The 21,715-nt window shown below is 51.6% G+C and overlaps 1 protein-coding gene across 2 annotated transcripts in view; it reads left to right on the top strand.

The window, feature by feature from the left end:
• The window catches only part of CAPN5 (calpain 5), a 52,561-nt gene that overhangs the window by 5,233 nt on the left and 25,613 nt on the right, over positions 1 to 21,715 (top strand). Inside the window, exons 1-2 of one of the 2 annotated variants that reach the window (XM_061458088.1) lie at positions 6,873 to 7,660; positions 11,840 to 12,016. In XM_061458088.1, coding sequence (XP_061314072.1) covers positions 7,535 to 7,660; positions 11,840 to 12,016 — 303 coding nt within the window. In that variant the 5' untranslated portion in view covers positions 6,873 to 7,534. Of the gene's footprint in view, positions 1 to 6,872; positions 7,661 to 11,839; positions 12,017 to 21,715 lie in introns of those variants that run through there. The other variant, XM_061458089.1, reaches the window with a different exon arrangement.

The raw sequence follows: 21,715 nt of genomic DNA, 5'->3' as shown, positions 1-21,715 counted from the left end.
TGGAATGGTACATGGGATGTGAAATGGTACATGGGATGTGAAATGGTACATGGGTCTGAAATGGTGCATGGGATATGGAATGGTACATGGGTCTGAAATGGTGCATGGGTCTGAAATGGTACATAGATGTTAAATGGCACATGGGTCTGAAATGGTACATGGGATGTGAAATGGTACATGGATGTGAAATGGTACATGGCTGTGAAATGGTACAGGGATGTGAAATGGTACATGGGATGTGAAATGGTACATGGGATGTGAAATGGTACATGGGTCTGAAATGGTGCATGGGTCTGAAATGGTACATAGATGTTAAATGGCACACGGGTCTGAAATGGTACATGGGATGTGAAATGGTACATGGATGTGAAATGGTGCAAGGGATGTGAAATGGTACATGGGTCTGAAATGGTACATGGCTCTGAAATGGTACATGGGATGTGAAATGGTACATGGCTCTGAAATGGTACATGGCTCTGAAATGGTACATGGGATGTGAAATGGTACATGGGATGTGAAATGGTACATAGATGTGGAATGGTACATGGGATGTGGAATGGTACATGGGATGTGAAATGGTACATGGGATGTGAAATGGTACATGGCTCTGAAATGGTACATAGATGTTAAATGGTACATGGGATGTGGAATGGTACATGGGATGTGAAATGGTACATGGCTCTGAAATGGTACATAGATGTTAAATGGTACATGGGATGTGGAATGGTACATGGGATGTGGAATGGTACATGGGATGTGAAATGGTACATGGCTCTGAAATGGTACATAGATGTTAAATGGTACATGGGCAAGGGCTGCTTCTCCCCAGCATGCAGGCACCTCCTTCACAAACTGACTTCTCCTTAGCCAAGTGCCTCCTTGGCTGGCTGCAGCTCATCCTCAGCCGAGGGAGGCTGCAGCCCTGGTTTGTTCCTTCAAGGTTTATCCTGTAATCCGGCCATAACTAATCCAACAGGACTGTGGCAGCACAGCGCAGGGCTATGCTTTTGCCAGCAGGGAAGGGGACATGTAATAATGCTTTCTGTGGAGTTACAACATGACAGGCAGAAGGTCTCTGTGGTCAAGGGGTGAAAAGGGCAAAGGCTCCAGCTCTGCTCCTAGAATTACAGAATCATCACAGAATGGTTTGGGTTGGAAGGGACCTTAAAGCTCATCCAGTTCCAACCCCCTGCATTGAGCAGGGACATCCTCAACTAGACCAGGTTGCCCAGAACCACATCCAGCCTGGCCTGGAATGTCTCCAGGGATGGGGCATCCATCACCTCTCTGTGCCAGGGTTTTACCACCGTCATTGTGAACAATTCCCTCCTCTCATCCAGCCTGAATCTCCCTCTTTTAGTTTAAAACCATCATCCCTCGTCCTGTCACAACAGGCCCTGCTCCCCATCTTTCTTATGGGTCCCTTTTAAGTACTGAAAGGCTGCTCTAAGGCCTCCAGGCTGAACAACCCCAACTCAGCCTGTCTCCATAGGAGAGGTGTCCCATTCCTCTGATCATATCTGTGGCCCTCCTCTGGACCCTTTCCAACAGGTCCCCAGACAGGCCCTGCTGCCTGGCCTTCCCTTAAACCAAGGTGCTCCCCCCACACTATGTTTTTGTTGTTGCTGCTTTATCTTGTTCTATCTCGAGCTCGTTCATACATTGAATTCCCTGGATGGGCAGCCACATCCCTGCCTTGCATCGAGCATCCTTCCGTTCCAGCTTCCATTCCATTTCCACTTGTTGGAGGCTCTCTGTCCCTCCTTGGTGCAGGATGCAGGTGGCTCTGCTTGCCTCCATCCCTCCCCAGCCCATCAGGAGCTGCTCCACCATTTCCCCATTCCCCATGTAGAGAAGAAGGAAGCACTCCCTGTTTGTTGCTCAGTGTCTGTGGCTGCTTTGGTTTACCTTTTACAAGCCACACCCCAGTAAGCAAGAGCTTCCTATAAGGTGTTTGCAGGGTTGGAGCTCCCAAAGCCTTGCGGAGCTGGTCCTACCGGTTTGAGCATGGGTAAATACTCTTAAGGGTTGCTCCGGGATGATTAAGGGAGGTGATTTCTCTGCCAAGCAAAGTCTTGCACTGGTAAAAGCTGCTGCTGCAAACCTGCTGTTGCAGAGCCAGGCCACCCACTGCTGGTGCGTGTTGGATGGGGATGCTGCCCACTGGCTGCTTGCCCAGCAGGTCTTCATGCGGGAGCGGGAGAGCAGTGATTTATTGCGTCTAACACGGGGCTGTGGCCAGGGCTGCAGCAGGATTCTGTCCTGTGAAGGGAAGTGAAACTTGCCCACAGCACAGGGAGCGTCTCATGCGTACCCTGGGGTTCACTGCTCCAGCTCAGGGCTGCTGCAGCGGGAGGGTATCTAAAGAGATATGGAGCAAGGGCTTCCAGCAGGATACGTGCTGGGAGAGGAGGCAGGTGCTTAATCCCCATCCCAGAGCCTTGTGCTCAGCTCCTGATCCCCTGCTTGTTGTTAACTGTGTGGTAATAACGTGCCCTGAGCCACCTCCTGCGGACAAGCTGGTGCTCGCTTTGGCTTCAGAATCCCAGGGTGGTTTGGGTTGAAGGGACCTTAAAGCTCATCCAGTTCCAGCCCCTGTCACGGGCAGGGACCCCTTCCACTAGAGCAGCTTGCTCCAAGCCCCGGTGTCCAACCTGGCCTTGAACACTGCCAGGGATGGGGCAGCCACAGCTTCTCTGGGCACCCTGTGCCAGCGCCTCAGCACCCTCACAGGGAAGAGCTTCTGCCTAAGAGCTCAGCTCAGTCTCCCCTCGGGCAGGTTCAAGCCATTCCCCTTGGCCTGGCCCTACAGGCCCTTGGCCAAAGCCCCTCTCCAGCTTTCCTGCAGCCCCTTCAGGCACTGGAGCTGCTCTCAGGTCTCCCCTTCAGGAGCCTTCTCTTCTCCAGGCTGCCCCAGCCCAGCTCTCTCAGCCTGGCTCCAGAGCAGAGCTGCTCCAGCCCTCGCAGCATCTCCATGGCCTCCTCTGGCCTCACTCCAGTCTCCATAATGTTGAGCTCTGCCTGCACCAGGGGGTGAAGACGAAGGAGAGAGAAGAAACCCATAACCCTGGGGATGGTGCTGTTGGTGTGATGTGCGCTGAAGCTGCAGGAGGGATGCTGTGGACCAGCCAGAGGAGCAAACAGCGCAGTCAGCCTGGGAGGGATGCTCTTGTGGCATCCAGCTGCCTTGGTTCAGTTTCCCACAGGGTAGCTGCAGCCCCGTTATCTCTTCTGCTCCTCGGGTGCTCGTCTCCGCATCTCTTGAAGTTCAATTGCTTTAATTATCCCAGAGGCTGCAGGAGCTCTTGAAGCAGCGTTTGCATGGGGACCGTGCTGCCTTTGCTGTGCTCATCAGGAGTTTTGTGAATGGATTTGCCGCTGACACAAACCTCTTGATTCAGCACCTTCCGTGACCCAGGAGAAAGGCTCCGTGGGCTCCCTCTGTGACTCTTGTGTCCTTCCCTCTCGCTGTGTCACAGAGGTACAGATCTGTCATCACTCCGTGCTTTGTTTTCCCAGCTGGCAGGGAGACCAGTGCCAGTGTCTTGATGGAGGGCAAAGCTTCCAGTGGAGTCTGTGTGACTGGATTTAAAAGAGCCTGGTCCAGACGTTCAATTAGAAGCCCTGCATAAATAATAGAAATGGATGTTCAGTTCACTCCTGCGCAGGCAGCATCCTGGTTTTCCCTTCTTTTTTAGCCAGTGGTGGTCAAAATGGATGCTGAGAAGGCCCCAGCAGTCTGGTAACATCACGGGGTGGGTTCAGTGTGGTGCAGAGGGGGGGTGACTGGCCTATTGGGAAGACAGGCTGAGAACATTGGGGCTGTTCAGCCTGGAGAAGAGAAGATGTGTGGGGATCTCAGAGCAGCTTCCAGTGTCTGAAGGGGGTCTGTAAGGATGCTGGGGAGGGACTCTTCATTAGGGACTGTAGTGATAGGACAAGGGGTGATGGGTTCAAACTGAAACAGGGGAGATTTAGGTTGGAGATAAGGGGGAATTTCTTTCCTGTGAGGGTGCTGAGGCACTGGAATGGGTTGCCCAGAGAAGCTGTGGCTGCCCCATCCCTGGCAGTGTTCAAGGCCAGGTTGGACAGAGGGGCTTGGAGCAAGCTGCTCTAGTGGAAGGTGTCCCTGCCCGTGGCAGGGATTGGAGCTGGGTGAGCTTTAAGGCCCCTTCCAACACAAACCATTCTATGATTCTATAAGCAACCACCCTGTGGCCAACTACAGACGGAGGTGGCTCTATTCTTGTGCATGATTTGCTCTCCCTAGGCTGTATTTCTGCAATGCCTGCAAACCTGCTCTATGTGATCAATGCCTTGTTTGAACCTAAACCTTGCTTGGTGAGACCAGCCCCACATCCCTGGGCTGCTCCATCCCAGTTCAAGCTGCCATATATATAAACCTGGGGGAGCCCTGGACGAGGTTCCAGCCATCAGGAATGGTTTCCTCTTGGTTTTGGAAGCTTTCCCCCTGGGTGAGCTCAGGAGTGTTCACTGTTGCTGGTGCTCTGTGCTGCCCCTTGCAATCATTAACCAGGGTCATGGCTGGGGTGCTGGGATGGGGAGGGTTAGTGATGTGGTGGCTGTCCCCAGGGGCTGGGCATTGGCCAAGCCCATTAATTCACCTTCCCATGCTGGCCCTGCAGTCTCTGCTGAGCTACAAGGGGCTTTAACCCTGCTGGGGCCTGATGAGCAAGCCTGATGTAATGCGTGTCTGCCGTGGTAAGGATGGTTCAGGGGTTGGAAAGCACCTGGGGGTATGTTGGTGGTACCCAAAACTGAGCGTCTCTGTTCTTCCCAAGCCATCAGTGGGTTGGGATGAGCTGGACCGTGGTGAATGATGAACATCTCCATCTCCTCTCTGTTCCCTTGGCCAATGGTGGTTGCCCGGTGGCATGTTCCATCCTTCCTCTTCCCAGTGCTTTGGGGCCTGTCCTTCTGCCACCTCCTTTTGGTCTCCTTCCACCCCTGTTCCTGCTCGTCCTGCATCTCTGCACCCCCTGCATTGGCTGGTCCAGGGGGAGGGATGCTGCCACCAGCAGTGCTTTGAGCTGGTTACTCCTCATTGTGCCAAGATGCATTCAGGTGCATGTCCTGGTCCCATCTGACCTTAAGGTCTGTGCTGAGCAGTCTGGCTGGTGCTGCACTGTGTGTGCAGTGCTCTTGCCAGGCAGAGCTTGCTGCCAGCGCAGGGTTATTATGGGTTGTGGCGCAGGGCTGCCCTTCCTTCCTGCAGCTCCACCATGGGCTCTGTTTGCACATGGTGACTCATATCTGCAAGGAATGAGGAACTCCCCAGGCCAAAGGCCTCCCTGGGGGAGTTATCCAAGCGAAAGGGGTGAGTTATCCAAGCGAAAGGGAGCTCCTGGCTGTCACTCCTCCATGGCTCCTGCAGGAGGGGGGTATCCAAGGATTCCTAAACCCTCCATTAACCCCAACATATCCAAACACTGCCCCTCCATGCAAACCCTCTGGCCATCTCTGTCTCTCCCCGTGCTGTCTTGTAGCTGTTAAGCAACGAAAGAGCAATGCTCTGGAGGGTAAAAAGCAGGGGAAATAAAGCAAACATGATAAAAATCACTGAGCACTGATGAAAACAAGATCCAAACGTGACGTCTTCTCTGGGGTTGATGTTGTGCAGATGCTGCCGGCCAGGCTTTGCGGATAGGGAATCACTTGCACTGGGAGGAGTGACCCTGGTCCCTTCCTTGGCACTGCTGCAAATGCACCTTTTTAATGACAGAGTGCTTGATGTCTTGAGGTTCTAGCAGTAACAGCCTGCTCTCAGACAGCACCTTCCTCTGTAGGTCTCAGAGTGCTTTGTGGAAGGGACCAGGATCCCTGCAGCTCGATAGTGATGCTGTTTCCCACTCTAAAGGAGGACGCATCCACAGGGAGCATTTGCTGTACTTAAGTGCTTGCAAAAAGCCCTATGAATGCAGTGGGTTTGCTCACTCAGAGCAAACAGCCCCTAACCCATCAGGGGTTGTTTTGGAGACTAAATCCACTACACTGAGGTTTTGATGGCCTATCCCCATGTGCACACATGCAAAATTAACCCTTCAGCTAAAGATCATGGAATCATAGAATGGTTTGGGTTGGAAAGGACCTTAAGATCATCCTGTTCCAACCCCCTGCCATGGGCAGGGATGCTTCACGCTAGACCGTGTCAGCCAAGGCTGTGTTCAGGTGTCTGGATTTGGGTCCTACCTGTGCTGCACCAAATCCCTGGCAAAAAACAGAGCTTGATATAAATATAATTGAGTGAAGATGGTTGTTTCACCTTTAGCCTAGCAGAGTTTGTAGCTTAGATGAGAACAGAGATGCCACCGGATGAAGGGAAGAGATAAAGGCAGGAAAGGGGCACTCAGCCTTCCGTTCGTCAGCGGGTTTGTTTCAGCGTGTAACCACTGTTAATGCTCTTTGATCTGCATTTTGGTCAAAGCAGCTACTCCGGAAGGGTCTCCAGCTCTGCTCAGATGCATCTGGAGATGAACTACCTGTAACTTCCCATAGGAGCTGGCTCCCCTGTTAACCAGTCAGTTTCGAGTAGAAACGATGCCTCATTTCCTGTGTTCCATCAGCGTGGCTTCAACTTCCAGTCCTGTGCATGGGGCTAACGGAGGATGCTGCGTGGTGCTGCTGGCTCTGGGCCATGCCGCTTTTGAGTCCAAAGCACAGCTATGGTTGATGCACAGCTTGGAGTGGGAAAGGGCTTTGGGAATGCAGCTCAGACCTGCTGTGGACCATGGTCCTGATGGCTTTTCAATGGGATTATCACCCTATAGCCTGTGACTTGAGGCTTTTCTGTCCATGGAGATGTTGGTTAAGAGGTGTTTTGTCTGTCCTATAGGATCGATAAGAAAGGAGCCCTTTGCTCCTGGCTAGGGTGCAGCCTTGCGATAAGTCAAGCACGGTGATCCCGTGCCAGCTCCCTTGGTACAGGATCCTCCTGGCTGGAAGTGAAGGAGAGGAAGCGGTTTGTGGGGAGCAAGGAAGAGCCTTTCAGCAAGTATTTGGTCCTGGCCAACACAAGCACTTCCAATCCTTCTCCCCATTGCAGTGCTTGGAATTATGCTCATTACCAGCTGGCAGGAGCTGGATGATGCTGGAGTGAAACGGGGGAGTCCACAACACCCTGAGTCATAACTCTGGCTCAGTGCTCCAAATAAATGCTTTCCTATTTAACTGCTCTGTGGCTGGATTAAGGTTGGGCTCAAACCTCTGTTCCCAGTCATTCGGCTCTAAGAGGTGGGAGTGCAGATTCCCCTCCCTGCTCAATGCACGTGGAGGGCTGTTCATTCCAACCAGGCATGAAAACACCCGCTTCTTGTCCTCCTGAAGCATCCTGGCTGGCTGCAAGAAGGCGAAGAGTCATTAGCCCTTGAGCATTTTAATGTGGCAGACCTGATGTTCAGCCCGGTAAGCATGAAATGCTGCAAATTAGAGAGAGTAATGAATTCTAACGCTGCCCTCGGAGCGCTCCCCACGGCCCCTTCCTTTTAATTATTTCCCAATTAAGTTTTGCCTTTAAATGATCCTGAACATTATCCCCTCTCCTTCTGCTTGCCATTCCCTGTCCACCTCAAATCCACCTCCATCATGTGAGAGCAGCCCCGCAGCAAGGACGGATGGCTCTCGAGGGGATAGTCACTGTATAGTGGGATAGCACAGCGAGGAGCTGGTCCTCTTCCCCCAGGCAGATTAGGCTGGAGCTGCTTGGGAAGAACCATGGTCCTGTTCTCATAGGGATGGACGTTTTGGGTGTCTCTTGGCTGTCAGTGTTGCAAGGGACATAGGAAAACACAGCTCCAAGCTGTTGTTGCAGAGCTGGCTGGGGAGGAGCAGTCATTTTATGAATGAGCAGCCAAGTGCCAGCCCTTGGCCACGGGACAGGTTGGGAGCAGGGTGCAGCATCTCCTGCATCAAAACCATAACTCCTGCCTTAACGCAACCGTGGCCTTTAGAAAGGTACCTGCCCCATCCCTGGCAGTGTTCGAGGCCAGGTTGGACACAGGGGCTTCGAGCAAACTGCTCTAGTGGAAGGGGTCCCTGCCCGTGGCAGGGGGTTGGAACTGGATGAGCCTTAAGGTCCCATCCAACCCAAACCTTTCCATGATTCTCTTCCTCCTCTCCAGGCTTTTCCCCTGAATCTCACTGGTTCTTCCTGCACAGCCTCCCATGGAAATGTCCTTTCCCATCTGTCAGACCAGCTCATGCACAAGTCCAAGCCATTCACCTCCCATCTCAGTGAACAGCATCCTTTCTCTCGGGCCGTGGTATTCATGCAGAAGGCAGCTGCCAACCACCCCTTCCCAGCACTGCCTGTGTCTCTATAGCAGTGGGTGCTGTCACTGCGAAAGTCCTGCCTGGTTGTCACTCAGAAGGAGCCCATTCACTGCTAAGCTGTCCCCAAGACTTCCCTGGGGACGGGTCCCTTGTCCTTCACCCCCTTTCTCTGCTGAAGGTCCAGAGGCTAGCTCCTCCTTTGCCCTCATAGCAGGGTGGATGTGTGTTTTGATGACTGGCTGCATTCCCTGACTGCTCAAAGAGGCTGTCTGCTCTTCTACAAGGAGTAAATCTGGTGTTTTATTAAGGTTTTTGTATCAGGCCATTTATATTTAAGGCTTTTCCAAGGGCAGGCGATGCACTCGGGCCTCTCTGCAGCATCTGGGAACTGATCCTGATGCCAAGGAGAAAATCCTGTGAGCATCACTTTGTACCACAGCACCTGGATATTCTGAGCTGTCTTCAAAGGCTCCTGTGTGTATTCATGCTTGTGTATCTGGTCCTATGCAGGAAAGGTCCTAGCCTTGGTTTCCTAATAGAGTTGGTTATACAGTACACTGAAGGCAGAGATGCTCTCCCTGGCTTTATCCTGCAAGCTAAGATGTTATAAACTATAAAATCTCAAATCAACCATCCTGGAGGATCACTAAATGCTCTTCCTCCACACTGGGGATATGGGATTAGGGAGACATTGGAGTCAGTTGGTTGTTGGCCATCCAGTGCCAATGGTCTCCTTGTGGGAGATGCATCTACCTGTTGTCCCCAGTCCATACTACAGGGTCCACACAGTTCAGATCGTGTTTAATTAAAGGCCTAATTGCCCCTTTGCACAGTCATTACCAGTCATTGCATCCCAGGGTGCAAGGCTGGGACACACTACGTGATTTGGGAAGTGATGGAATCACCATCCCTGGAAGTCTTCAAGAACCATGTAGATGAGGCCCTCAGTGCCATGGGTTAGTGGTGCCCTTGGCAGTGCTGTAATGGTTGGACTGGATGCTCTTAAAGGTCTTTTCCAACCTGGTTGATTCTATGATTTGGATAAAGGTGGCTGCCTGGCACAGAGCATCCCACAAGCTGCTTTAGCTACTGATACCTGTGGAACAGCCAACAAGGGGGTTATTTTGGGTTCACTTAAGCTCTGAGTGATGAGTGCTTGTGCTGTTAATCAGGCTGATAAACAGCATCAATTAAAACCTGTGCTTTGCTCTTCTGCTTTGCAAAGTGAAGTGTTTTCATCCCTCCCAGAGGAGAGGAGGCTGGATGGTGCTCTTGGAGCATCGCTCTGATAAGCGCAGGCATTGGTTGAGCTCTCAAACAACTTCTTCCCTTCAGCTAATCCCAGTGATGCATTAACAGGGATCTGACTGCTCCCAAACTGATGCCCAACTGTAAATGATCATATAATCCCAGGGATTTGGGATCTTTACAGATTAGCTGCTTCCAATTAGCCTTTAGTGCAGCTTCCGTGTCCCACCATATGTGATGGGGCAATAAGCATACGGTTTCTCTATGTCTCTTTGGGAGCAATGAGAGGTCAGCTTGCTGGATGCATCTGGGGCATCCTTTGTTATACCGTGAATGGTGTTGGAGACCACAGCTCTGGGATTATGGGGCACAGACCTCCACTTCTTTAGGAAACCAGACTCGTTTCCTGACTAGAGTCACTGATGGTCAGCATTTTGGAAAGGACATCCCATTCGGGGGAGAGGGAAGGGTTGTACATGGCTGTTATAAATACAGAGAAAGTAGGGAAAGAGCTTTGGAAAAACGTCTGTGATTTAGTGGAATCATAGAATCACAGAATGGTTTGGGTTGGAAAGGACCTTAAGATCATCTAGTTCCAACCCCCTGCCATGGCCAGGGACGCCTCACGCTAAACCATGGCACCCAGGGCTCTGTCCAACCTGGCCTTGAACACTGCCAGGGGTGGAGCATTCACAGCTTCCTTGGGCACCCTGTGCCAGTGCCTCAGCACCCTCACTGTAGAGCATCCCTTTTCCTTGTGCCTGCTGTGGGGACAAGGTGGCTTGACCTGCAGGGTGAAGAGGTGGGGACCCGAGCAAAGGGGCTGGTACCCAGTGGCCTAAAGGCAGTGGCGATGGAGCGGTGATGGAGAGGCACTGCTCTCTCTTTGGAGGCATTTGGGCAGAGGTTTCCTGCTGTTTTCTGGACTGCTAAATTTACATCTCTGCCCAGGCACTGTCAGGACACAATAATTAATCCAGAAACACGCGGCAGGCTGCCAGGAGGCCTTTTTTTAATTAAACCCAGATCTGCTAAAGTCTGCTGAGAGGCTGTGTCCGATGAGATCATGGAATGTGTGTCCATGAGTGGAAGAGGAGAGACTGAGCTGAGCTCTTAGGCAGAAGCTCTTCCCTGTGAGGGTGCTGAGGCGCTGGCACAGGGTGCCCAGAGAAGCTGTGGCTGCCCCATCCCTGGCAGTGTTCAAGGCCAGGTTGGACACAGGGACTTGGAGCAAGCTGCTCTAGTGGAAGGGGTCCCTGCCCGTGGCAGGGGTTGGAGCTGAATGAGCTTTAAGATCCCTTCAAACCAAACCATTCTGTGATTCAAGGCTGCATGGAGGGGATGCTCTGGATAGGGCTTAGCCCCATGGAACGTGTCTTGCAGGGGATGTCTTCTCCTCCTTTGCCTCTGGGAGCTCTGTTTTTCCCAAAGGAGTTACAAATTCACTAAGAGGCAGGTCTTCTATTCTGCCTGTTTTGGTCAGGTTGGGGGACAAATGGGAATCCTGTGTGCAAGGACCAGCAAAGGTATGCTTGGGTTTAGAGAAGTCATTGGTCCCTCCTCATTTATATGTAGGATTTTCCCTACCTGTTTAAATTGGTGATGAAGCACTGGTGAGGCTGCACCTCGAATCCTGTGTTCAGTTCAGGCCCCTCAGTACAAGAGAGACATTGAGGTGCTGGAGCGGGGCCAGAGAAGGGCAGCGGAGCTGGTGCAGGGCCTGGAGCCCAAGTGTGATGGGGAAGGGCTGAGGGACCTGGGGGGTTCAGTGTGGAGAAGAGAAGGCTCAGGGGGGACCTGATCGCTGCCTACAAGTGCCTGAGAGGAGGATGGAGCCAGGAGGGGCTGGGCTCTGCTCCCAAGGAACAAGGGATGGGACAAGAGGAACCGGCCTCAAGCTGCACCAGGGCAGGTTTAGATGGAGCTGAGGAACAATTCCTGCCCCAGAGGGTGCTCAGGCATTGGAACAGGCTGCCCAGGGCAGGGCTGCAGTCACCGTCCCTGCAAGTGTTCACACCCCGTGGAGACGAGGCCTCAGTGCCATGGGGCAGTGGTGGCCTTGGCAGTGCTGGGGAACGGTTGGACTGGATGAGCTTAAAGGGCTTTCCTGACCTCACTGATTCTATGATTCTGTGATACCTCCAGGAGGGAGCCAGGGGTGCTTCATGGGACTCCAGAAGTGGGTTTAGCAATGTAGGTGAGCCGTGATGTCTTGGTCCTGCCACTCAGATCCTGCAGGGGAGGACTGAGTGTCCCTGGGCAGACCCTGCCCCATCTCATTCCCACTTTTCCCATCCTCCAGGGCCGGCGGGGAAGGATGTTCTCCTCGGTGAAGCCCTACGAGAACCAGCGCTACACCTCCCTGAAGAAGGAATGTCAGCGGAGGAAGCAGCTCTTCGAGGACCCGCTTTTCCCTGCCAATGATGATTCACTGTTCTACAAGTCAAGGATCCAGGGCATCCAGTGGAAGCGACCCAAAGTAAGTACACCCATCCCAATGCAGCCTCCCGCCCTCCAGCATCCCCAAATGCACAGTGCATCCTTCGCCAAGGACTCCAAGCCTCAGCCAACATTTCCTCTCCCCACCAGGGTTTATTTGCTGGGGCTTGGTGCTGTGAGCCTCTGGGATGCCAGTGAGACCTGATGCACCCGGGTACAGTCTGCTTTACCCCCAGTGAGGGCCAAGAGAAAAGGAGGCTTCTCTGTGACTCAGTTTCCCCATGCATAAAACAGAGATGGTTTGCAGCCGGGTTGGTGTTGGGTACTCTTATCAAGCCTGCTGGGTCCAGCAGAGCAAAGTGTTATCTATGAATACTCTTGATGGTCCATTTGAAAAGGAAAAGCAGATAAGCTTTGGGTAGGTGGATATAAAGAAAGTCAGATATAAGGTTAGATATAAAGAAGCTCTTCCCTGTGAGGGTGCTGAGGCACTGGCACAGGGTGCCCAGAGAAGCTGTGGCTGCCCCATCCCTGGCAGTGTTCAAGGCCAGGTTGGACACAGGGGCTTGGAGCAAGCTGCTCTAGTGGAAGGTGTCCCTGCCCATGGCAGGGGCTGGGACTGGATGAGCTTTAAGGTCCCTTCAGCCCAAATCGCTCTGTGATTCTCAGTGAGGTGATTTCTGGGTCTTTGAGAGCTGAGTGTTCTTAACCCATCCTTCCCCTCCGCATTGTCCTCCACGCTGCTCTGTCTGTCATGGAGGCAGGTTCTGGGAGGCTGGAGGTAACATTGCCTGTCCCCAGTGCTGCCTGTGCCCCTTCTGCTGTCGCAGTGCCTGCCCAAAGGATGCACAGTCAGGTCTGGAGGGCAGTGTGGGGAATTTGCATGTCCTGCCATGGCCATCTGCTTGAGATTGATCCTAGAGTCCATGGAATCAACCAGGCTGGAAAAGACCTTCAAGATCATCAAATCCAACCATTCCCCAGCACTGCCAGGGCTATGTGGCCACTTCTCTGACTCCCATGAAGTAGCACAGCCCCAGAGGGCAATGATAACTGTGGTTGCAGAGAGGCAGAATCACATCAGTGGGGTTTCCTTCTTGCCTGCAAGGAGAAGCAGATCTCTCTGCCCAGCCCGTGCTGTTTTACATGCAGGGTCGCATGAGCTGCTCTCGTCATCTTCATCCCCTCTGGCAGCACAGGAAAGCATCTGCCCTTTTGCAGGACAGAGCTGGGTCTGTGTGGGCGAGGGCAGTCTGGGGCCGAGGACAAAAAGCCTTTGTGTGAAGGGAGGGATGGAGCTGAACTGAGTTTCTGTGTGGCTGAGCCCTGCAGCATCCCACCAGGCTCCTGGTGGGAGGAGGTCGCGCTCCCCTCTGCTCTGCCTTGGGCTCTTCCACACCAGTGCTGTGTGGCCGCAGGCTTTGTGCAAAGCTCTGTATGGGGTTTAGTTTATTACCCTCATCTTCTGGGTGAGGATGCTCCGTGCACTGCTGCCTGCTGAAGGCAGGGCCCACCGTGGTTTGGTCTCACTGTGGGAGACAACATCAGCACACTTTACATCCCATTTATACAGCGCATAGGTGATGCCTGAGGCTTTCTAAGCATCTTTGGGGCTAAAGGGTAGGGATGTATTTGACACCCTCTTGCTGGGGCTTGCATTCAGACAGACACCCATTCAGACCTATGTCTAATGGCAGGGAGTTTGGTTCACTTGTAGAGGGCCAAAGTTTGCTCATCTTCTGCTGAGCATCAGTGGCTCAGAGCTGTTCTCCATCTGCTTTTCTGGCTTTCAGCTCACTTGGCGTTCAGGCATGTAACATCCACTCGTGCTTAAGAGGACGTGAGGTCAAACAGCAAGGTACCATCAGCATGAAGCCTTTATAAGAAAGCTTTCTGACCTCCTGGTCTTCACCTGAATGGTGTCACGCTCATCTAATCCAAGCCCATCCCTGCTGAAGCATGGGGTGAATTCAAGCTCTTGCCAGCCAGCCAGCTCTGCTGTTTCATAGGCTCATAGAGCAGTTTGGGTTGGAAGGCACCTTTAAAGCAATTAGCAGAGGATGGTTGAATAGAGGCTTCTTCTGGCATGGGCTGGTAGTAGGAATGGGTGCTGGAAGTGAGTCCTACATACAGACATGGTCCTGTGCACTTGGCTAGACATGGAGATGGTCCTTCTTCTGCACCAGACAACGGGAACTTTGCCAGCAGCCCTGGCACCAGAAGGAGTTTACACTGAGCAACAGCAGACTCCCTGATGCTACTGTCTGGTCAAATCATTTGATCAAAGCTATCTAGATCCCTTGACCCCAAAATCATCATAAAAACCAGAATGTGAGCTCACATCAGCCCTGCTTACAGCTGAACGTTCCAGAAGTCTCTTTCCCTACGGGATTTCTCCAGGTTCTTTCTTTCAGTTGTTCATTTTGGCAAAAGTGACTGAATTTCATGGGGGAAGAACTGCTTTGTGCCGACCAGCCAATGCAAAGTGATGTTTTGAGTGGCTGGACCCGATTCTGTCTGAATTCATACCAGCTCTCCAAAGGAGAAAGCCCAGCAAAAGGTCCCAGCATCTTCAGCCAGAATGCAAACGTGGTGCATCTGGGTGTTAGGGATTTTGATTTATATCCCTATATATGGGTATATATATGTAGGGATATAGATGATATATATATATCATATATTCCCATCATATATATATGATAAATATATATATGATGGGAAACACCATCAGCTTCTCCAATTTAATGCAGTATCCTGTAGGGTCCAAAGTGTCCATGAAATTCCAATCAGCTGCTCTCTTGTGTAGTAATTGGATAATGCAGTTACTAAGCCACATTTAAGTCCCTGCAGCATCTTCCTCCTATCACAACCAGCAAATCATTCCTTAGGCAATCCCATTTTATTCTTGCTTAGAAAAGCTAAACGGAATGATGCTCCCAGCTTTTGGCACGTGCTGCTTTGGGACTTCCTGACCCAGAAATGCAGTGTGTCAGCCCCAGGGACGCTGTCTGCAAGGAGGGGATGGGGTGTACATACATCTCTTATCTCTCAGGACCATGGCCATGGTTTGCTTTGGAGAGCCATAGAATAGCAGTTTCAGCTGAAAGTGGGTGATAAAACACAAGAGCTCCCCATGCCTCAGCTTTGCTGTGAGAGTGGAAGTCAAAGCTGTCAGCTATTAGAAGCACTGTTTGCTGTTGTCCGTGATCCATGCAGAGGAGTGGAACGTCGGAGCTAAGTTCTTCGGGCAAAGCACTTGCATGTGGGAAGTAAATGTGGTGAACTCACTGGTGTGCTGGCAATGAGCTTTGGCAGAGGCAGGATCTCATTCCCGTGTATTTATCTGGCACTAGTACAGACCTAAAGAGCCCATCCCTCGTGTGTGCATCCCTTCCTTCTCAACCAGGACCTGCCCTCATCCTTTCTGCTTTTCCATGAGGTTCCAAAAACTGGGACAGCTTTGGGAACAATAAAAGCAACTTCTGCAGTGCTCCTCCTCTTGCTTAAGGTTCTTCTGGGCAGGGGGCAAAGGGGATGCTGAAGGGCTTTGTTGAAACAGCTCACGGATAACCCTTACTAGGCTGTTTTGCTCTAGCCTCTGGTGTTGCAGCCTTTCCTGGAATGGGCTCAGCCGTATTCTCTCCAGCGGGGTGTCCTCCCTCCTTCCTTCCCTCCCTTCCTGCCTGCTATCCCCTGGCCTCGAGCCCTGCTCTGGATGCCAGAGCTTTGCAGAGGCAGCAGCTGTTTGAGCCCTCTCATGGGGCTTTGGCTGCAGTGGTTGTTTGCAGGATGCCTTCGTCATGCAGCACGGGGAAGCCAGAGGGCTGATGCTTGAGTGCATTGGAGGGAGAGAAACCATAGTATAGAGTTATAGAATCAATTGGGTTGGGAAAGCCCTTTAAGCTCATCCAGTCCAACCATTCCCAGCACTGCCAAGGCCACCATTGCCCCATGGCACTGAGGCCTCGTCTCCATGGGGTGTGAACACTTGCAGGGACGGTGACTGCAGCCCTGCCCTGGGCAGCCTGTTCCAATGCCTGAGCACCCTCTGGGGCAGGAATTGTTCCTCAGCTCCATCTAAACCTGCCCTGGTGCAGCTTGAGGCCGTTTCCTCTTGTCCCATCCCTTGTTCCTTGGGAGCAGAGCCCAGCCCCTCCTGGCTCCATCCTCCTCTCAGGCACTTGTAGGCAGCCATCAGGTCCCCCCTGAGCCTTCTCCACACTGAACCCCCCAGGTCCCTCAGCCCTTCCCCATCACACTCGGGCTCCAGGCCCTGCACCAGCTCCATTGCCCTTCTCTGGCCCCGCTCCAGCACCTCAATGTCTCTCTTGCAATGAGGGCCCTGAACTGAACACAGGATTCGAGGTGCAGCCTCACCAGACATCAGCCTGAGCTGGGAAGCGAGTCCTGAAGAGCGCTGGTTTAGTGCATCCACTTAAGTGAGGTGGCTGCTCCCTGCTGAGACAAAGCAGGTTTTGGAGCTGGTGAGGGCAGCATCAGCATCTCTTTCTGGCAGCAGCGCTTGGCTATTGCATTAGAAATTAAACCCGGCTTTTTGGGCTAAGCCCAGATCCCAGTACCTTACTTGAAACTCCTTTCCCTTGGTATCATACAAAGGAGAGGGAGTTCTCTGTATTCAAGCATAGAGAAAGTCTTAGCCTGAACCTCACAGCCCTCCCTGTTTGAGACAGGAATCGTGTCAGTGCAGCACAGGAGATGGAGCTTTAGTCTGTGCCTTAGGTGAGCTGGTTTGGGCTTTTAGGAGCTGGGCAAATGGGAGGGGGTGGCATTGAGAAGAGGGGAAGGGGATGGATGAGATGCAGGCTGGGTGGCAGTGATGGGGGGGATCTGGTACACTTGGCTGTGGCTGTTGATGCCCTGGGGTAAAAACAGTGGTGGTCCAGTATTATTCATCTACCCTGTGGGAAAACAGCTCATCTCTTCTAGTCATCACTGTCCCAAACCCTCTTCTTGGGTACAGGCTGCTTCCAATGGTGCCATGGGATTGGTACAGGGTTAAATTAGGGTTGTTAATATCTCCATTAATATTAATAGGGCTTGTTTTCCCTCTGCAGGAAGGGACAGGGCATGTGGTTGAGGTTCAGTCCACCCAGCAATGACCTGCTGCTGAGACTGGTTTAATAGCCAAGAGAAATTTGGGCATCACTATGCACCTATGGGAAGCAAATGAAGCCTGGATGGAGGCTTACACCATGCACAGATGTGATGTTGAACCATGTGAACTGCGTGCTCTGGTCCTTCAGCTCTTCCTAGGGAGCAAGGTTGAGCCTGGAGAAGGGTTTTACTCCCTGTCCCCCAAGGCAGATGGGGCTGTTGTGTGCTGAGTGCTTCCCTGGGCATAGCAGTGTGAAACAGGACCTTGCAGAAGAACTTATGGTGTTCCCTAAGGTGCAGAGTGGTTGGGACAAAGATGCTTGGAAGGGACCAGGTGGCAATTCAGTGATGAGCTGCACCAAAGGTGGGGATTAAACAGCATAAAGGTAGAGTCTTGCTAAATGGCAGTGTTACTTTATGTGGGTGAAGGCAATGCCATTTGGAGCGGAAAGTGATAGAGGAGTTCTGGGGAAGAAAGAGAAGTCAGGTGTTTTGTGAAGGGTTGTGGGAAGCAGGAGGACTTAGGGCAGCAGGGCCATGGCAGTTTCGAACCCTACTGTGGCACTGGGGATTGATGCTCTCATTCACAGCCCAGTCTTGGGGGTTTTATCCAGCCAGACAAGAGGAATCTTGGTTTAGATATGGAGAAAACACTATTTTCCAGTAGCCACTTCCCTGTCAGCCTGACATAAATCTAACCTGACCTCTGTATAGCATTTTTGTCCATATATCTGTTGTCTCCTGAATCCCATGCTGTTGTGGTTGGAGGATGAGGAGGTGTTGCACGATGGGAGCATCTCTCAGATCCTCTTTCCCTTGCATTATTAAGCACTGAGTTCCTTTCACTTGCAGAGTGAGGGTTATACAAGCATTCCCCAGGGAGTTTTCCTGGAAGGGGAAAGGAGTCAATGAACTAATTCACTAAAAGCAAGACCAGCCTCTAAGATTCTGCATTAAAAGGTCTTTTCCTCAGTGCACAGCACAGGCTAGAAGCTGGCAAGAACACAAGGCTGAAGATAATGGGAAGACAGAGGTCAAGTCCTTGTGGTTCTTTGCTCTGAGGGCTCACTTGAAGCAGGCACATGGAGGCAATTAGGGTGGTAATGGTCATGGGGAGACAAGAACCTTATGGTGCCCCACTTGGAGCTTCTGCCAGTAATAAGAACCTCTGGCCCTTGGCTCCAGGATGTCTTTGCTCAGCTTTTTGGTGTGTCTCGCTCGGTTTTGGTCCAAAGGATGCTCATGGTTACACTGGTGCTGCTGCTCCCTGTGCTGCTGGATAGACTGAGGGATCGTCTCCTCCGAGCAGTCAGTCTGTGATCCATCACAGGAGCCGGAGTCCTTCCAGACCTTTGTGTTTCTCAGCTTAGGAATTTATGAGCCTCTCTCCTATTAATTCATCTGCCGCTTGCAGGACAGCCTGGAGCTGGTTGCCAGTCTGGTCGCTCCTTGCCAAGAAGGGATTTGGTCTCCACTTAATGCAAGCTCTGAACTGACCTTGATTGTGTGTTACTAAGCCATTCACAGGCTTCCCCTTCCCTTCCCCTCAAGGATGGACAAGAGAAGTTTTTGTTATCATTTATCTGAAGGGGCTACAATGATGCTGGATGGGGACTCTTCGTTAGAGACTGCAGTGATAGGACAAGGGGTGATGGGTTCAAACTGAAACAGGGGAAGTTTAGATTGGATATAAGGAGGAAGTTCTTTACTGTGAGGGTGCTGAGGCACTGGAATGGGTTGCCCAGGGAGGTTGTGAATGCTCCATCCCTGGCAGTGTTCAAGGGCAGGTTGGACAGAGCCTTGGGTGACATGGTTTAGTGTGAGGTGTCCCTGGCCATGGCAGGGGGTTGGAGCTGGATGATCTTCAGGTCCTTTCCAACCCAAACCTTCTGTGATTCTATGCTTATTGTAAAAGGTGTCTTTTCTTACTAAATGTGATGCTGATGCTGGCTGCATTTTGGCAGATCTCACTGGATCCTCCCATGGTGCCTGGGTGAGGATAAGGGATAATAAGCTACCTGGTGTGAGTATGGCTCACATACGTCCAGCCTTTGATGAGAACTTATTCATCAGTCTGCTCTGTCCTCAGCATTAGAAGGACACAGCCTTAAATGCAAAAGCACCATTAAAATCAGTGAATTAGATTCATTGCTGCTTCTTAATGCAACTGCGTGTCGACATCTAGAAATTACTGTTCTGGGAACAGGGAATAGCATAATGATAGCAGAGGGTGTTGCTGAAAGGAGCCTTGAGCCCTTGAGCCCTCTGAGCTCCAAGGGAGGGAATGGTGCAGGTCTTCCCAGATATCTGAAGGGGGCTACAAGGATGCTGGAGAGGGACTCTTCATCAGGGACTGTAGTAATAGGACAAGGAGTAACGGGTTCAAACTGAAACAGGGGAAGTTCAGGTTGGAGATAAGGAAGAAGTTCTTTACTGTGAGGGTGCTGAGGCGCTGGCACAGGGTGCCCAGAGAAGCTGTGGCTGCCCCATCCCTGGCAGTGCTCAAGGCCAGGTTGGACACAGGGGCTTGGAGCAAGCTGCTCTAGTGGAAGGGGTCCCTGCCCATGGCAGGGGTTGGAACTGGATGATGTTAAGGTCCCTTCCATTCCAAACCAGCCTGATTCTGTGATTACATGAAAATAAAACATGAGGTTTGGTTAAACCAAGGGCTGAGTCCAGCTGCTGCAAGAAGTAGTTAAGAGGAAGGAACAAATAGGAGGAAGCGTTGGTGGGAGGACAAAAGCCGGAGCCCTGCAGCTGGAGCAGAAAGGGAGTTGTTTCCTTGGTCTGGCAAATATGAAGGCTGAGGGAAGCACTGTCGATGTGTCAGCTGGTTTCTGTGTAACAAGAGGTCACTTCCTTGAATTAACTCCCCATTGAACTAATCCTGACCCTCTTCCTCTAAGCACCAGCCGGTTTTGTTCTTCCAGGAGAGGACAACGCACTGTGGCTCCGTCTCACTTGCTCTAATGACAGGTCACTGCCTCAGGATGTGCTTTTTTTAGGGGTTGGGGTATTTTTTGGTGTGAATTTGCTTAGTTTTGGCATACGCTCCTTGATTCTTTGGCTCATTGCTTCTGTACTCCTGTTCTCTCTAACTATATGGTAACCCCGTAATGCGTATGTGGTTGAGGCTGAGGGATACCTACACCTGTAAAGAAACAGGGACAAACCCTCTCTCCATCATCTTTCCTTCTTGCCTCATTCCTGTCTAGTCCAGGACCATCAATGGCTTGACCAGGGATGAATCAATGCAGCTCGTGTCTGCCTTTATAAACCCTCCAGGGCAAGGGCTTGTCCTTTCCTTGCTGCCAAAGCACTTGATACCACCTGAATTATTTGTGCAGAGCAATAAATTCTTCAAGTCATCCTTGTTTAAAATAAAACCCCAATGCCATTTGGGAGGGAGTGCAATGGCACTGGTTCTCCTCTGATAGATATATAGATATATATATATATAAAATACAGAAGCTCATGGCCATCTGTTCCCAACCTGCATGCTGTCTTGGTGCCATGTATGGTTGTAGACATCCAGTGCATAGCTTCCTGCCATGCCTCAGGCACCCCTATGGACAAGGTAGTCCTGAACTGGGGCACATGGAGAAGTGAAGGAGAATCATTGAATGGTTTGGGTTGGAAGAGACTTTCAGAGGTCTTCTTGTCCATTCCCCTTCCAATGCAAAGCATCCCTGAGAAAGCCTTTAGGTGTTGGCATTGTCCTAGAGCACAGCGCCTGGTCCTTGGTAGTTGAGCTCAACAGGACCAAGCCTTCATAGTGGGGTGCTAATTTGTGTGGTCTGTTGACCCCTCACATGAGCATCTGGATGCTCATTTCTGTGAGCCCACCAACAGGTCACTTTTAGACTATCCTTGAGCATAGAAATTGCAGCCAAAACCAGCACCCCAGGGTGATTCTCCTATGGGAGTTTAATAAATGCTCTGGCTTCCCAAGTGCCCTAAAGATCAGCGCTTCAGCCACTGTTCCTGGTCCCTGTGGGGCAGAGACAAGCTGACACCACTTCTCCAGCCCCTGGGGCTTGTAGTGTCTTGCTTAGATCCCACAAGAAGAAATCAGGTCAGCAGGGATGAGCTGAAGCAGTCACCCTTTGGGTAATAGCTGAGGCCAGCAGGAGCTGCATTGACCAACAAGGCAAGACACTGCAGCATGGGAGGGGTGACCTGTGTGCTCACGTAGAGCTGAAACAAAGCATCCCATATCTCTGGTGTTCCTGGATCTTTGGGAAGAAGCCACCACTCAGTGATTCATTCCTCCCACTTCCCCTCCAAGAAGGAAAAGGGTGGACAAACCACCTTAATGGAGAGTGGTGATGGATGGTTAAAGCTTGACTGTGGTCTGAGACAAATACCACTACTAGAGTTATGGAGGAATTAATGATGGAAAGCTTAAACAGAGTGCTTAATAACTGGAGAAACTGGCTAAAAGTCTAACCATAGATGTTTAGGTTGTATACAGCCCATGTAGTGAGTTTGTGTGGAGACCTGGTGCTACCTGCTGCTGGGAATGCTGGTGCACGTTCCTGTCTTGGAGCTCCTGTGTCTGCACTGTTGTGTCTCTCAGTCAACTGGCAGCAAACTGAGCATGAGTTGAAGGCTTCGGAGTCTC

The sequence above is a fragment of the Pezoporus flaviventris genome, unplaced genomic scaffold (assembly GCF_033815535.1).
Source record: "Pezoporus flaviventris isolate CSIRO_AGI_PZ_B2104156 unplaced genomic scaffold, CSIRO_AGI_Pfla_v1 ptg000025l, whole genome shotgun sequence".
NCBI classification, from domain to species: Eukaryota; Metazoa; Chordata; class Aves; order Psittaciformes; family Psittacidae; genus Pezoporus; species Pezoporus flaviventris.
Note: the sequence above shows the minus strand (reverse complement) of the source record. Positions and strands in the feature narration are given on the sequence as shown.